This window comes from Myotis lucifugus, unplaced genomic scaffold (genome assembly GCF_000147115.1).
Source record: "Myotis lucifugus unplaced genomic scaffold, Myoluc2.0 scaffold_1, whole genome shotgun sequence".
In the NCBI taxonomy this organism is placed as follows: Eukaryota; Metazoa; Chordata; class Mammalia; order Chiroptera; family Vespertilionidae; genus Myotis; species Myotis lucifugus.
This window is the reverse complement of record NW_005871049.1, coordinates 11,299,040-11,317,127: the sequence shown is the minus strand read 5'-3', so window position 1 is coordinate 11,317,127 and position 18,088 is coordinate 11,299,040. Positions and strand designations below refer to the sequence as shown.

General features: G+C 42.3%; 1 protein-coding gene across 4 annotated transcripts in view; it reads left to right on the top strand.

Annotated features, from left to right (window-relative positions):
• Positions 1 to 18,088, top strand: part of SLC7A11 (solute carrier family 7 member 11) — a 236,984-nt gene that overhangs the window by 115,517 nt on the left and 103,379 nt on the right. For 2 of the 4 annotated variants that reach the window (XM_023754417.1, XM_014455094.2), the window contains one exon: positions 7,098 to 9,087. The exons of the other annotated variants lie outside the window; for them this stretch is intronic. Coding sequence is in view for 1 of the 2 variants with exons in the window: in XM_014455094.2 (XP_014310580.1) it covers positions 7,098 to 7,162 (65 nt within the window). In the remaining variant the exon portion in view is untranslated. Of the gene's footprint in view, positions 1 to 7,097; positions 9,088 to 18,088 lie in introns of those variants that run through there. 4 annotated transcript variants of the gene reach the window in all.

Sequence of the window (18,088 nt, the reverse complement as noted above, 5' to 3'; positions counted from 1 at the left end):
TAATAAATACTCTATAGCCATAAGAGAATGATGCTATATGTATTAATGTGAAAGTACCTCTCTCCAAAACACATTTTTAAGTGAAAAAGGCAATGTGCAGAACCTACCCTATAATATGCTATCACTTGTGTAAAACCAGAGAAAAATTATGCTTGTCTTAGCTTATTTATGTATAAATATCTTTGGAAACACAAAAATCAACTGATGGGAAGGGATATTAGGTGACAGAAAACAATAGCGGAATACCTCACTGCATGCCTAATTGTATTTTGGGGTTCTGAGCCATGGGAATGTATAACCTGTTTAAAAACTAAATATATTTTTTTAAAAGGAAAGAGGAAGGAACACATAATTCCAGCCTGGATGGTAGGAAAGACTTTAGAAAGGAAGTGGGATTTGAGGTGAATCTTGGAAGATGAGAAGGAAGAAAGAAAAGAATGTCAGGAGCAGATACCCAAAAGTATGAAAATATGTGGAGGGTCAGCAAAGCTATAAAACGGCACTTAGAAGGAAGTTTCCAGGAGCTTAGAAGAGAGCCGGACTTATAAAACAAAGGGAATGGAAGGTTCAGGAAGGAGGCCCTGGTCATTAACATCAAGAGTTGCAGGAAGTCATTCAGGGCTATAGCACCCTGCAGTTCATCTGAAGTTGTTCCAGTTTCAGCTCTTATCTTTTTGCCATTGGGACTCTGTGGTTCTAGTTTTGTTAATCTGTAATCTGCAGATTGTTTTCTATAACCATGTCCCTTTGTTAAACAGCTGCTTAATAAAAAAGTAACAGGAGGAGTGAGAGATGACTTCAACAATTTAAAAATCTGTTTTGTGAGAGAACTTGCATGTGCCAAGCAATTTGGATGGTGACAAGGCATTTATGTTAAAGTGCAAAGAGAGTCTTGATTATCCCAGCACTCAGTTTATTTGCTTAATAGTACATATTAACTGGTCGCCATATGAAGTAACATGCATGTTAACAAGCCATTATACGCTGTAATTTAAATGTAAGGGATGATGATGAAGATGACGATGATGACCCAATCATGACGATCCTGAGAGGAAGTGAAATTCTCACCCTAGCTTAGGGTTTCCCTCATGCCTAAGCCAGGTCCTCCCTGTGTTTTCCTTCAGACGTTGGGTAAGTGCTCAGCTGTGTGGTTTAATGAGTAAAAGTAACTGGGGTTCCAAAAATACTTCATGGATTTATACTGGAAAAATGGGTTGGACATCTCAGGAGAAAAGGGAGGGGGGTTGGATACTGTAAACAGAAGAAACAACAACATGAGCAAAACTGTGGTCTTCTGAAAGGGCCCAACGTGCTCTGGGATCAGGGAGTAGGAAGGGGCGCTGCAGTTCTGACCGGCTGGTCATTCACAAGGTAGGTGGCATTGGCCTAATCATTTCACCTCTCTCAAGTTCACTTTACTCATAAGCTGAGTAGTATGGACAAGATGCATGGTTTTTAATTTTTCCATGAGCAGCACCATTTTATTTTTCCAAGAGCATGCCTTCTTAACAAGACCAACAGGTAGAAGAATGATGGGAGCTGCTCTGTGTAAAGTAGATGTGGGCAGCCGGGTGCTCTCTCTCCTTAGCACCCTAGAGGTAGCCTCCAAAGGAGGCAATGTAGCCCATTCATAAATGACCAAATCAGAGCATCTTATGACCCTTTCAAGGTCTAGCTTTTTTTTTTTAAATCCTCATCTGAGGACATGTTTTTATTGATTTTAGAGAGAAAGGAAGGCGAGAAAGAGAGAGAAACATTGATCAGTTGCATCCCATAAGCACCTCAAGTGGAGATCAAACCTGCAACCTAGGTATGTGCCCTGACAGAGAATCGAACCCGCACCCTTTCAGTGTACAGGATGATGCTCCAACCAACTGAACCACCCATCCAGGGCCAATATCTAACCTTTTAATTGTCCATGGTTTTAACATTCTGACAGGACTAACAAGATAAATGGCCTATGGATGGCTTATTCCAAGATATCTTTTGTCAATGTTTCCCTTGATCATTTTAATAGTTTTTAAACTTTTCATTGTAATAATGCCATCTACCTGGTATCCTGGTGGTTTAGGCCACCCCAATAACCTTATTGAGTTATGTATGTACCAACTTCAGAATCTTATAACTGAAACATTCATGGGTTGGCAATTATTTGTTAGTTAGACCCTAAAGGCAAAAACAATGTGAGCCACTCAAAGCAATCTCACCTTAAATCAAATCTATTTATTGGCATTATTCTCTAATTTTTTTATGTCTTCAGAATAATCAATTAGTTCTGAAGAGAAGAAAAATGCATCAAAAGTTAATTCTCACCCTGACCGGTTTGGCTCAGTGGATAGAGCGTTGGCCTTTGGACTGAAGGGTCCCAGGTTCGATTCCGGTCAAGGGCATGTACCTTGGTTGTGGGCACATCCCCAGTAGGGGGTGTGCAGGAGGCAGCTGATTGATGTTTCTCTCTCATCGATGTTTCTAGCTCTCTATCCCTCTTCCTTCCTCTCTGTAAAAAATCAATAAGATATATATTTAAAAAAAGTTAATTCTCCTCACAGTGTGGCTAGCTTTCTATCTATACTTGATTATGGTACATACACCTGAAAGCTCATGAAACTCAAAGCTTATCTATTAGCATGATTTGGGCTAAACCTGTAGGATATACTTGAAGCAGTCCAAGTTAGTTTACTACAGAGACCTGGCACTACACAAACAGTTAATGGATCCATATTTCTAACCCTTACATGGTGTTTATCTCAATGTTGGGAAGCTAGCTTCTTGTTTATCAGAAAGTTGGATGAATGCTGCCTAACTGAACTTAATCTACGTTCTCAGAGCAGTGGCTGAAATGGATTGTCTAGAGCAGTGGTTCTCAACCTTCTGGCACTTTAAATACAGTTCCTTATGTTGTGACCCAACCATGAAATTATTTTCGTTGCTACTTCATAACTGTAATGTTGCTACTGTTATGAATTGTAATGTAAATATCTGATATGCAGGATGGTCTTAGGCAACCCCTGTGAAAGGTTCGTTCCACCGCCAAAGGGGTCGCGACCCACAGGTTGAGAACCACTGGTCTAGAGGAAGCATCCATGATGTTAGGCTCCCACTTTATTCAATGACATTGACTGGAAAGGGTTAAGCTCTGGAGAGAGGTCTGTGGTGGCTTTGGCTGCCTTCTGATTGCTTGGGAAGGTGTGTGAGCAGCATGCTTCATCTTGTGTCGGGGAGCCCAGGAAGCCCCCCTATATACACGGACCAGCTCCTGATGCTGGAATAAGCGTAGCATGTTGTGCGGTCCTTGCCGTTCCTAGTATGTGCTGTCCGTGATTGGCACATGCTCCAGAAAGCAGCGAGGCTGGACAGGCGACACAAGGGAAAGTGAGAATAACATCAATCGCCTCCCCGGGGAATGTGTTTTAAAGCCTGCCATGTTGTCAGCATTGTTTCAGTGCGACAGCTGGGGTTTTGCCAAGTATTGAACATCTGACCCCATTTGGCTTGTCACTTTAAGCTCTGCCTTATTTTAAATGAAAGGGCTGGCCCTCTTAGAAGCTATAGCCTGAATCTGAGTTTGGTTCATCACCAAGTTCAAGATGATTATCTGAAGTTTGTTTGAACCTCAAGGGAGAATGAAATTGAACTGAAAAATCTCACCAGAGCGAATTACACCTGTGATTTTTTGGCCTTTCAGCTTTAGCTTAGAAATGAATGGCATGAAAGTAGCTTTTGCCCTCTGGCCATTTGGGACTATATGGTAGATTCCAGGCATATCATATGCCACTCTGGTGATAGTCCAGCAGGGAAAGAATATATTTAATCATTTTTGAAATGAGAACTAGGACATGGACTTTAGTCTCAGGTTTAAATTATGTTCCTTTTACTGACAGATATTGTCATATGTAACAGTTCATACATTTCAGCTCCTAGAGACTGAGATTTTTTTCCTACTAAAACTTCCATGGCTAGAATGCATCAAATGTAAACTCTCAGAAACAGTCCATAAGAATGCAAACGTTAGCGTTAGTTGAGCCTGGGTTTAAATTTTGTCCACACCACTTCTTAGAGATGCAACCAAGAGCATGTCATTCACCTCTCTGAACTCAGTCTGCTTATTTTTAAAACAGGGTTGGCAATGCCTCCTTTACAAGCCTGAAGCCAGGATTATACAACCTCTAAGCATAGTGTTTGGATCACAGTAAACTCTCTAGGAATGTTAACTATTTTTATGTTAATCGAGTGCACAATAGACACATAATATATGCATTTAACCTACAGACTTTTTTACTCACATTCACCATCATCCCTTCCAAGGCAAGAGGTTTTAATAAAGACAATAATGGCAGCAATACAGTGATAACAATAATACCTATACCTTTGGAGGGGGATTATTAGACTAAGTATTATCATTTTATGTTGTAAATGTTTGTAAGACAGGAATTGTGGTCTTACATTTTACTGCATATTGTTAGTATTTGTTATATTTTTTCCTTAAAAAAATGCTATGCCACTGTACTCCATTAGCCAATATTTTTTAAAATATATTTTTATTGATTTCAGAGAGAAAGGGAGAGGGAGATAGAGATAGAAACATCAATGAGGAGAGAGAATCATTGACTGGCTGCCTCCCGAAACCCCCACCCCGCCACTGGAGATCGAGCCCACAACCCGGGCAGGGCATGTGTCCTTGACCGGGAATTGAACCATAACCTCCTGGTTCATAGGTCGACTCTCAACCACTGAGCCACACTGGCCAGGCATCACCAGCCAATATTTTAAGAGAATTTTTAAGGAATGCCCTAGTAGGTGTTGTTCAGTAGTTAGAGCATCAGCCCAGACACTGAAGGGTCACAAGTTCGATTCCCGGTAAAGGGCACATACCTAGGTTGCAGGCTCGATTCATCCAGTTGGGGCTCATGTGGGAGGCAACCAATTGATGTGTCTCACATGGGTGCTTTGCTCTTCCCCTCCCTTCCACTCTCTCTAAAACAAACAAACAAACAAAATCAATGGGAAAAATACCCTTGGGTGAGGATTAACAAAAAAATAATTTTGTAAAGAAAGAGTAATTGTATTCATAATGATAAGAAATGAGAGGGTTTGTTTAGGATGGAGATTCTAATTTAAAAAGTTTTGATCTTCAGACTCTTGCCTTCCTAATGGAGAAATGTGACAGTTCTTTGGATTGTAAATGACTTTGCCAGGAGTGAGTATCCGTTCCAAATTGGCTGCAGATTTTGCACTAGTATTGAGCTGGCTTAAAGTGGCAATTGAGGGCCAAAATGGATTAACTAGTTTGTGACATTTCAGCTAGGTAGGCAACTTTTCTTCCTAAATGTTTATCCAGTGGTACGGTGTAGCCTCATGCAACCAAATTAATAGTAAAATAGGAGAGAATTAGTGAGTTGGTTCATGGCCACTCACATAGTGTATTTAGTACATTAGGATGCAAACATTGAAGGACCATGAATCTGTATTTTACTTAATATTTAATGAGTTTTATTTCTGTTTAATTCTCCAATGTACAGATTTGTCAATAAAATAAGGAGGCATCAAGTATTCTGAGTAGACAATATTTACTTTTATATATTAGGGAAGCAGCAGAATTTGAGCCATTAGATAGGATATGTCAAAACTAAAAAAATAAACAATAACATGAAATGAAATGATTACAGAGTGTGCCATGCCACTGGTCTGTATTTTTATAAAGTTGCTTCTCCTAAATATATCCTGTTAATGGTATGGGGGTGATTCATACCTTTTTCTTTCTTCATGGTCCAGTAATTCTTTCTTTCCTTTTTCTATTATTAGCCTGTACTGCGTTATTTCAGTTAACCAGCAATCTTGTATTCCTACCTCACCTTGATACCCCCTCCTTGCAGGAGACCTGGTTCTCAACTGGTCTCACACAGGATGAAGAGAAGGCAGCCTCCCTGGGCTTTCCCGGGCCTTTTAACGACGCTTGCCTTGCTCCAAGGCTTCTTCCCAACCTGTAGTCCAGTGGTTCCCAAACTTATTTGGCCTACCGCCCCGTTTCCAGAAAAAATATTACTCAGCGCCCCCTGGAAATTAATTTTTTTTAAATTTTAATAGCAATTAAACAGAAAGATATATGTATTAATGTTTCTACCTTTTTCGTAACATATAGTAAAGAAAGGTGTAAATTAGAAACATTGAAGTTTGAAATTATGAAACTATTTATTGAACTCAGAATAGAAAGGTAATACAAAAAAAGTTAAAACAAATGCACCTGTGGCCATCACCGCCCCCCCTGGATCGCTGCAGCGCCCACCAGGGGGCGGTAGCGCCCACTTTGGGAATCACTGCTGTAGTCTTAAGAAATCATGATTCCATTTCGTCGTTGTTGTTGTTGTTTGTACTTTGAACTGATAGGTGTTGCTAGGAAAGTTAAAATCCCTAGTCTAAAACTTTGAAAGTATCAAGCCTGATATAAATGTCCTAGTCACTATTTCCTAGAAGACATACTATTATAGATCATGGGAAATATTTCATTTATAAAGGAAGCATAGCCAATTGGTCATAGATATTGAACCAATGAAATAAAGAAAACATAACAACTTGAGATAAAAGAAATTGAGAAAAAGCAATTCATATTCTAGGTTCTTGGAAATCCCTTTTAAAATAGTGCAGAGGCCAGAAAATACACTGATTTCTCTATCCGATGAATGTTGCATGATTGCAACAACAGAATAATTTTGGGGGAAAAAGAAATCACTTAGTGATTTTTGCATTTTGCTGTCATCATCCATTTCCCTTTCCTATGGCCAAAGGGCTATTAACCTCGTCTCAGAAACTTTGAAGTACCCCGAATCCTGTTGCTGTGAACAACTAAAACTCTTTCGTATACTATCCATAAAATGAAATTTCAGCAACTGAACATATGATCTTAAGATCTGATAAGCCACAGAGTTAATGACAGCAGTTGTCACAAAAGGTAGCTGGCGATGCTAAACTCCCCAAGTTGCCTTGCAAATCGATCTCCTTTGGTAATGAATGCAGGCCCTTAATTTATTGAAACTAATTTTGAAATCATGGTACCATCCATACTGTCTACTGTAGAAATAATTTATGAACATTAATTGCAGGAAAGAGAGGAGCCGTTTGCTTCCCGGAGCCCATCAGCAAGCTGTCCTTCCTGTTTTATCAGTAAGCAAAGCCGAGAGCAAATAACAGATGGAACTGTCCCTTGGTGGCGGCCCAGAACACTCATGAAATATAGCACAATCTTGCTCCGGCGTGCTACGTTTTTAACAGTGGAAGATCAGAAGCAGGCGAGGTGTGGGCTAGGATGAATGCCTGCCGCCGATGAAACATCCCTTTCTTCTCGCAAGATTCCTGTAGCAGATTGGACTTTGGCAGTCGATCTTAGTGGCTTGATAGAGTGTCATTACAGAATGCATCTGGAACATTCTGTGGAAAAGGAACAAACCTCAGAAGATTAAGATGCATCTAAGGCCTGGTCTGTACTCTTAATGGGCGGTTAAATTCCAGTTCCTTTACATAGCCATGAAAGACACCGCAAAGCCAAAGATGAAGCTTCCCAGACGCTGAAATGGGGTCCTTGTTTACCATCTGTCACTATCATTTCATCCTCTCGCAGTATTTTGTTCTGCTTCCTATAACTAGGTATTTGTGAGTTTTGTGTGTGTGGGTGTGTGGCTAAAATCTTCTGCATCTGCTGTTTGTATAATCACACTGAAGGCTGTTACTAGGGCTGGCGAAGCTGGGTTTAGTATATACTTTTTTTTCCTAATGGAAAGATCTATCAGCCCAACTTCAGTGACTATGATGGAGCAGCTTTTTAGGCACTCAGATAGGAAGTGGTCCTCAGTTCCACCAATCGATCCTCTAGTCACACCTAGTTCGCTGTGACTTTTCATGGTAGCTTTTCTAAAGCTTTCCCACTCACCCAGGGCCCTGACCCTGCCTCATGCCTTCAACATTAAACATGGCCTTTATCTCCAAGTCATGTAAAAAGAACAAGGCTGTCTGAGAGAACTCCTTTAATAAACAACTGCCACCTGCCCCCTCCAGCTCCCAATTCACTGCCTTCATTCATTCTCCTCTTTCCTCCGATTTTAGGGAGAAAGTGACCTGCCTCCTTTACAAAGTTAACGCAAACACGTGTGTTGTTAATGTTACCCTATCCAGTACATTTTTCCATTATTTCATCAATTACTGAAATATCCAGCCCCTCCCCTTCAATGCATCCTCTGACGTACTTATATTTACCCCTTAAAAAGGAAAAGCAACAGCATCACTTCCAAAAGTGCTGTGCCCATCGAACTGCTCTCTGCTATTCCTACAAAGATTCCTGCCACCTTTCCTCCTCATTTCCTCTTCTGTCTCTCCCCGCCCCCCACCCTCTCTCTTTTGTTAATCCTCACCCAAGGACATATTTACATTGATTTTTAGAGGGAATAGAGAGGGAGAGACAGAGAGAAAGAAACATCAATTGGTTCCCTCCCGAGTAGGCCACAACAGATGCATATGCCCTTGACCGGAATTGAACACATGATCCTTCAGTCCGCAGTCCTACACTTTATCCACTGAGTCAAACCAGCTAGGGCCATTTCCTCTTCTCTTTATTTCCATCTCATTTCCTGCTTCCCCGTTCTTTGAAACTGAGCTCTGAGAGTGCACCATTCCTACTTAGTGAGTACAATGGTCAGAGTTACAGACTATTCAGCATCTGAGCACTCTTTCTGCTAGCAGTCAATCCTCAGGTTTCCACATTAGCAGGAGGCAGGAGTTCACGTGCAAGGATGAAGAGGTCAGATGTCCCATCTTTCTACACCAGGCGGCAGGGCCAGGCATGAGCCTTAGCAGTCAGCTGTCCTACCTGGGCACAGAGGAGAAATTATTCACAGGGGACAGCGGTGATGGTAGCTAATGCATCCTGGGTGTCCCACACTAGATGTTTTCTCTGCACTGTTACCAGTTGACTAATTGCTTTTGGTTCCTTCCTACTTTCCGAGTCTGATTTTCCAAGTTTCACATAATTCTGTGAGCTGACCAATATTCTTGCCATATGTGTCTTTCATCCCTTAATTAAAATACATTTGGTTTATGTTCCTTTGAGTTAAAGACTGCATGGATACAGAAAATGGTACTTGGGATTGGGTTTAATGTAATTGAGTCTGAGAAAGCGGGGCTAGGCGTGAGGATGTGGGCTGATTCTCAGAGTGGGGCTGAAAACAATGAAATCCCATTTGTCTTCAGGGACCGGACTCAGGCAGCCCGTCACAAGTTGTGGTGAGCGAGCTAATTAAACGCAGCCTCTGATCTCTGGAATGAAAGGCTTCCTTGGAATGAAATGCCTATTCAAGGTAAGGCTTCGGGGAACCAAGTGGCCAGTGTCATTACCAGATAAAATAAAAGACGATAGGGATACTGGGATGTTTTGAGAGCATCGAATAGCTGACAAAGGCAAGTGATAAGTTTTTCTTCTCTAATTCTTGATTGTGACACAGACTGGACCTCAGGAACGCTAACAATGCTTAAAGAGTCTCTTAATTCTCTCAGCTTCTTTCAACTTTCATGTACTTGAAATGAAACTCAGGGTTTGATATGGTTGCTGAATTATAATATCAATTAACTTTAAAGTCTTGCTGTTCTTTTTATGTGAAAGTGCGAGTACTGATCAGAAAAATGTAGGATCCTAAGCACCAGAATTTGAGCATGTGAGTGGATTGTAAAGACTTGCAACCCCCTGACCTCCAACCTCACATCCCCTCTTCTCTCCATCCCCGCTCCCTGCAGTGGTGTGCTGGCTCTTGATGCCTTATGAGAGTCCCACCTGCACTTATTTCTTCCCAACTCTGTGTTCAGTGATGTCATGTTGGTCTCTTAAAGTCAACATTGGATTCCTGGTCAGGGCACATAACCAGGTTGTAGGCTTGATCCCTGGTGAGGGATGTGTTTCACTCTCACATTGATGTTTCTCCCTCTTCCTCCCTCTCTCTCTAAAAATCAATAAACATATCTTTAAAAAAAAAAAGAGTGAATTGTTAAACACTTGCTAGCACATCTTTGTGTTGGGATTTCAGATGTATTTCCTTCCTTGTTTGGGGTGGTCTCTTCTTGCTTAGAGACTATTCCTTTTTCTCAGGGACTAATTTTGCAAGGGAGAGCAAGTCACCATTTGGAGCCCACAAACCTACCATTGTCTCCTGATTTCTAACCACTGGTCAGAAGCCGGCCTGTCCTAAGAGAATCAATTGCATTGTAAAAGCTGGGTGGGGAAGTTTTTCCTTTTATTTTATGATGACAAAACTTGGGGCTCTATGTAAGAACGATGACTAATAAGAATGACTGACCTTAGATAAGTAAAGTAATGACTGACCTTGGATGATTTTTCAAAGTGATACCTGTATCATTCTGAGCTGGCTGGAGTGGGTCTGATTCTTGGCTTGACTATATTCTAAATAGTGACATTGAGATTCCAAAAATCCTTTAAATAACACAGAGAAGTGTAGCAAGTACTCTGGGTGGTATTATCACATACAAATCATTTCCACCTAATTTACCTCCCAGGACACCTAGGTCATTAGCGTGTTCCTAAGAAATGTATTGGTGAGGGGAAAGGTAGCAGTTTTGAAAAGACTCTGTGCTATTGTTCTTTGTGGGCTGACGATGTTAGAGGCAGATGCTCCAGTGGAAATGGTTTGCCTGATGGAAACGAGGAGGAAACTATTAATGTAGAGCAGTAGAGGCCAAGTGGTAGCATTGAAAGGCAAGAGGCAAAAATAATTGGTGTTGCTGTAAACAGCAGGGGCACACTCGCCAGTCAGCACGTTCTGCATTGCAGGAATCTTTGGTAATGATGGGCTGATCATAGGGTCCCTTAACTGAGATAGGTGATAGAACATTAGTCCTTCTTCATTTGTGTTATGGAAAACACTGCACAACTGGAAAGCATGGGTCTGACACCATTACAGGGAGTCGCTCATTCTCATATAATTATCAGATGTTAGTTCTGTAATCAAGAATTCCTTGATGCTGGATTGTGCAATGATATCCCTTGTGTGTGGAATATATCTCCTTCCCAGCCTTTGCCAAAGGATCAGTGGTCATTTATTGTGTATGGCAGATATATAGCCCTTCATCTGGTTAGCCTACCCTTTGTTCTGGGTTTCTTTAGAATGGCTGGGCAATGGGGTTATTTTGTTGTTTGTTTTGGATAAAGCATTCCAGTGATGTAGCAAGCAATAAGGAAAGCACATTACATTCTAAGGATAACGTGCTTTTAGGGGTCGACATTCACGTAAACATTTTTAGTTTCCAAAGTGTTTTGGCTTTGTGACAAAAATAGACTGTTTGCGTTTCAGGTCCTGCTGATTCAAACACATCCTAGAATCTGGCTACACAGACGTTTCATGCCAGGTATTATCTATATGTGAATAGAATACAAAGGAGGTGTAAAATTCCACATGGCAAAACTACATGGGGAAAGGGAAATAACTGGAGTTTTGGGATATTGTAAAACACTGATTCTGAGGTCCCTCATTCCCAGAAGCTCAGATACCACTGTTGGTGTTCTCAGAACAGCAAATTGTACTTCAGGTCATAAATTGAATTTTGATCTGAGTCTGCCTCTAGGTGGTCCAGTCTTGTGGTTATTTTTCTGAGTACATAACTGGAATCCTTCTCTTAAGCAATTGGCAAAATCCTCCCTTGCTCCCTCTCCCATGAATAGGGCTGTTAAAGCTTCTGAAGTTGTCCCTCCCTCCCAAGTGCTAAAATCCAAAGTAATATTGCATCTATAGGTGAATCACAAAAATTAAAGACATCATCCAAAGCATGCAGATGTTGCGTTGATGATTATTTTCTGCTGGGGTCTAACCCCAGCAGGTCCAGGGGTCCCCAAAGGTGTGGACAGAGGGGCGAAGAAGGAATGACACGGAGACAGCGTTCAGTTGATCAGCAGCCTAGCCAGGATCTCCAGTCAAGTTCTGTCTTTTATTGTCTTGTTACATCAGTATTTATACCAGTTGATTTTAATCCTGTCAATTTCTATTCCCAAGGTTAGGGCGTTTCTTATCTCCATTCCAGGGAGTAAAGATTATGTAGCTTAAGGGAGATTGTTCGTAGTTAAAGTGATTAACTACCCGCCAGGCATTTAGTTAAGGGGTTTTATTCCCTCCCTAACTTCAGGGGAAAACAATAAAATTATAATTTAAAAAATTCTACCTACTGCCTAGAAGTCACAGGAAGAAAATGAACCAAAGTAACAGTTCATCCTTCCTAATCTCTTAAAGCACGGATGGTAAGAGGTTTGGGATCACATCCGACATAGAAGTAAGGCTTTAGCACCTCAGAAAATGTATCCCTGAAGGAATGGATGTGAGACATGTCATTCAAACTGTAAAAGGAAACGTGACCCATCTCATAGTCCAGGTAGATGCCAATCCCTCTGGGCATTTCCTGCAGCACAAGGGTGACAGGAACAGGCCCTTGAGCCACATAGTCACCATCCTGCAGCTGAATCGTCCAACATCTGTCCTCCTGTCTGAGCAGGGGCTGCTTTCTCTCCTTGGAAAGGGAATCTTTACAGACCCCCACGGCCCACTCAGGCTTGTCATCCACCTGGACCTCCCAGTAATGTCGGCCACAGTCAAACCCTTCAGAACCCAGGACAACTGCGTCGTCTGCAAATCCCTTTGGATTCCGATGAACTCCTTGCTTTTTCCTCACAAATGTCACAGACTTTTTATCCTCAGACACAAGCAGATTAGCATGTGCAGTTTCGGGATCCAAAGTAACTTCTTCTCTAAAAGTCTGCATGATTTGCAGCAGGGCCGAACACTGTGGAGGAAGACTGAATTCTTCTCTCTTATACTTGACGCAATAGACATCTGGAGGTTCTAGGTTATCACAACGGGGGAGGACACCCTTGATGTTCATCAGCAATTTCACATCTGACAGCACACTCGTCTCTGCCATCTCCTTTCGTAGAATTCTAAGTTTGGAAATGTGGTCTGAAAATGCAGCTTTGTTTGCAGTGAGATTCTGTAGAATGTGCTTCTCTTGTGCAGCTAGCCTTGAGTGAACTGCCGCTTGCTCACACTCTATGGATGCTATCACACTCCCATATTCAGAGGCTAACTTCGCTCTCCGCTTTTCCACCTTTTCTCTCAGTTCTGATCGTTGCCTGTCTTGAGTGGCTAATAGTTTCTGAAGGTCTGCCAGCTGCTTCTTCAGGGGCTCAATGTAACTTCTGAGCTTTTGCCTGTGATGAGAGGCAGCCTCCTCCACGGGCCTCACGTGGTGGCCCTGGTGGTCAGGGGGCTGAGTGCACAGGGGACACAACAACTTTAGGTCCTCCTCACAGAAGAGGGTCAGGGCCTGGTTGTGCTTCTCACACAAGCGCCTCTCTTCCTGCTGCTTCACCTTGGCCACTATGATCTGGAGGTTCTTGGCCATGTCAACCATCCTTCCCAGCTGGGTGTTGCTCCACAGGTGCCTCTCTTTGCATGGGTGACGGCACACAGGGCAAGGGAACCTGTCCTGCACATCAGCCCAGGACCTCTCGATGCAGGAACGACAGAAGTTGTGCCCACATTCGATGGTGACAGGGTCTCTCAGGATATCCAGGCAGATGGGACAGTTGATTTCTGTCTGGAGTTTTGCCACAGCTCCTTCACCTGCCATTTCTCTTTGTCAATTAAGGTCAGCCCCTGGTGTCCTGTGAGGTCCTTAGCTACAGAGGTAGGTGCCTAGAGGAGCTCCACTGCCCACCTGCAGCCAATCAATGTAGCTGGAGGACTACTGTCCTTGGTAGCTCAGATGTTGGGGTCCAACTCCAGCAGGTCCAGGGGTTCCCAAAGGTGTGGATGGAGTCGGCGAAGAAGGAATGACATGGAGACAGCGTTCAGTTGATCAGCAGCCTAGCCAGGATCTCCAGCCAAGTTCTGTCTAGGTTCTCCAGCCAAGTTCTGGTGTTTATTGTCTTGTTACATCTGTATTTATACCAGTTGATTTTAATCCTGTCAATTTCTATTCCAAAGGTTAGGGCGTTTCTTATCTCCATTCCAGGGAGTAAAGATTATGTAGCTTAAGGGTGATTGTTCGTAGTTTAAGTGATTAACTACCCGCCTGGCATTTAGTTAAGGGGTTTTATTTCCTCCCTAACTTCAGGGAAAAATCCCTACCTGGGGAAACAACCTTTCTCGGAGAGGTGACCTTGGTTAAAACACATAGTGCCAAGAAGGTGAGCAAACATATTAAGAACAGTATGCCATATATGCCAGGTCCCTTGAAACATAAGCTGTGCAGAAGTTTCTTCCCTGCAGCGACTGTGTCAAGCAGCAAGGATGGACCGGCTTCCGGCAATTTTCTTTTTAAAAAAAATATATTTTATTGACTTTTTACAGAGATAAAGGGAGAGGGATAGAGAGTTAGAAACATCGATGAGAGAGAAACATCTATCAGCTGCCTCCTGCACACCCCCTACTGGGGATGTGCCTGAAACCAAGGTACATGCCCTTGACCAGAATCGAACCTGGGACCTTTCAGTCCACAGGCCGACGCTCTATCCACTGAGCCAAACCGGTTAGGGCTGATGATTATTTTCATGTCTCTATTTAGAATATGTGGAAGATGTACAGCCTTGGAAGACATAGACATGAATTGAGTGATTATAAATGATAGCCAGTTGCCCAGGTATTAAATATTCAGTACCAACCAAGATCCACTAACTCTGTGCTAGATGTCAAGGGTACAGTTATGAGCAAACATGACATGGATTTTGCCGTGGTGTCACAGATATTTTGGTGTGGGAGGGTGGCATTGCTCAAGAGAATTCTATGGGCTTGTGTGACGGGGAAATCCATGTTGTCCCCGTGTTTGTGTATATGTATGTGCAGGGGGTTTTGGAAGAGAGGGCAGGGAAGGTGTGGAAAGTCTTCCTTTAGAAAGTGACACTTCAGGCAGAGGTAAGTGGTAGGTGGACCCAAACACCATAGACAGCAGGAGAGAAGGGAGTGATTGAGGAACTGAATGAAACATGGTGCACCTGGAGTGATGTAAGGGGCAAAGTGGTGAAAGAGGAGGCTGCAGTGGTAGACAGGGGGCTAAACTTGTGGGGTCTGTTCCTATCTTAAGAGGTCGATGTGAAGTCAAGAGCATGGTTTTAAGTAGGGAAGAGTTCATGATGGGATATCTGGCTGCAGTAAGGTTTGATGTCCCCCTGGAATGTAGTCAGCACAATATGATGCGCCCAGCAAGCATTTACCAAAGGTTCATGGGTTTAAAAAACCCAAAACAGACAGCACCCTTTCAGGCTCTCCCACTTCTTACTGGTTTACTCTAAAATAGTAAAAACAAACACAAAACATCCCAAGCTCAATCCCATTGGTTCTGATAGTCTTGGCTATTTATGTATTTGATCTGGTCATTCAAACCCAGGGCAAAATAGTTCTCATTTATGAAGTGACTTCCTCATACTCTCCACTTCTTTCTCATCCCCGTTTCTCTCTGTTGCCTTTTTCATCCCCATTGCTCTCTGTGCTCTTTCCAGTACTTAGCAAGCTCTGCTTATATCTAACTTACTTATCTGGGAATCTGTCTACCCTTCAGGCCTGGGAAATTAGGCAGAGGACACCCACGTTGTATACATGTTTGTGTGGTTCCTCCTAGATAGTAAGTGCTTTGTCTCATAAACATTTTTTTTTCCTTTTAAATGTGTTTCAATCCCTGCTGTAATATATATTTCTATTTCACATTGTTCTTGCCTGAAGGCAAACCAGCAAAAATTTAAACACAAACTGTCATTCTTACTATCTGGTTTACAAGTAAATGCCAGGTACGTTAATAAGCTAACATTGTTCTTTATACATTTCACCAAATGGTCCCCGATTTTTCTTTCCTTCATATAAAAATGCATTTCAGAACTTGCCCACTGGGGGGAAGCATAGTGTTTAGTTCATCTTTGCAATGCCCAGGAGACTCTCTCCCCAAAGCCTCTCTGTCAAAGCCTTGCGCTCTGCTTTTAATGTAAACAAAGCCTTAGTCTGTCTCTGTCTGTCTATCGTCTGTCTATTTTCCTGTTGTCAAATTCTTTTCTCTTCCCTTTTTCAAAGGCTCTTTGTGGCTTACAACTTTTATTTTGAAACTTCCAGGAGCTTAATTAATAAACATGAAACCTAGCAGAAGCTGGCACAGTGCCCTTTTTTTTTTTTTTTGCTCAACCACATGGGCATGTGAGGGTATTTGTAGTTATTTACATTTGGCATCCAACTGACTCAACGAGCAACATTGCCTTTTTTTGTCCACGAGCACCGAAGCTATTAAATTAAACAGGTTAATGTGGCTGCAGCATTCCGCCCCCTACTATCCCCACAGCTATAGTAAATCTGCCACCTGTTTATTTCCATAAAAATTCAATTATGGTACCACCAGTTATTCTTCTGATGCGAGCAATTAACTGCAGGCAGTTTCGGGCCCCAAAGAAAGGCCAGGCAGGCCTGCTCCCGACTTTCCTCCTTGCTCCCTTTAGCCGCCGGGGGTTTCTTTTGCTAAATGACTGCACACCTCCACACCAGTGGAAAAAAAAGAAAAAAAAATAGACTAGAATGCTGTGCATTATCATGCCAGGGAGAAAGCAAAACCTGAAAAATTACCAGCAGTCCTCTGCCTCCCCCTGTCCGACCAGAGGGGAAGCTTGCCAGGCCCAGGGAAGTGAGCGGCAAGCAGGCAGCCAGGGCCACGGGACACTCCTGCAGGGCTGCAAAACACACCAGAATGAAGAAGGAATTGCTATGGAAATGGTTCACCTTCTTTCTTCTTCATCTTTGTAAAAAATGTGACTGGGAGGAGAGGTTGGTAAAATGCGGAAGCATCCGGGCTCAGGCAGCAGCACAGTAATGAGGAGGAAGATCCATCTTTGCTGGGGGTCACAACAATGCCGACAGAACCCAGAACCGAGGCATTGTGAAAAGCAGCTGCACCGCTTTTCCCCTTTAAGAAGAATGAGTCTGTAGTCCCAGGTGGAAAATGCTGACTTTTATCTTTCTGTTTGTTTGTTTAATGTCTGCTTCTCTTTGTCATATTTCTTTTCCTTCTCTCAAAAGTCGACCGATAAAAAATTACTAACTCTGACATCTAGTGATTTGCTATGTGATCTAATCGTTGAACAGAGATTGAGAGATTTACTCCCCATTAATCCCTTTAATGCCATGGGTACTGATTTTGTTTGAATTAATAGTATTTATAGTGAATATGTTAACATAGTTTTAAGAGCAAATTAGACTGAAATGATCATTAAGTCATACCTAGCTTTCAAGATAAAACAAATGTTTCTCCATAAGTAGGTTGGTACCAATAACTATCAAGGTGTAGTTACTTTTGGTAAATTCAGAGACTGAGAGAACATCAAAAAAAGGTAATGAGTATAAGTAAGTATAAGTAGATGATTGAACCCAAGGTGACTCAGCTCCTAGCTGGGCAGGTGTATGGAGGGCTCAGGTTACTCCTCCAAGCCGGTCACAAGTTCCAATTAATCCAGGGCAGGCATGGATGTCAGATGTCAGCCATTCCCAAACTGCTCCCAGGGATTGAGTGAGTCTATACATATACTTCCTTCCCTTCCTCCTGAATCTGAAGGTGCCCTGTGCCAACCAGCATCAATACACTGCTGGGGCAGAAGGTAATAAAGTAGACTTTGGAGGCAGCATGCCATAGGAAACAAATACAGTCTATTTAAATTTAATCTTTTCGTAAATGGTTACTCAAAAGCAATGGTTCTCAACCTTCTGGCCCTTTAAATACAGTTCTTCATGTTGTGACCCAACCATAAAATTATTTTCTTTGCTACTTCATAACTGTAGTGTTGCTACTGTTATGAATCATAATGTAAATATCTGATATGCAGGATGGTCTTAGGAGACCCCTGTGAAAGGGTTGTTTGACTGCCAAAGGGGTCTCGACCCACAGGTTGAGAACCGCTGCTCAAAAAAGAGAGTCTGTTAGAAGTTCAGGAGGGCATTTATAAATCCTCCCCGGGCAAGTTGGTATGTAGGGCTGACACCCGGTAGGTGGAAGAGTGAAGGAGATTTTAGAACCTGTGTTTCATCTT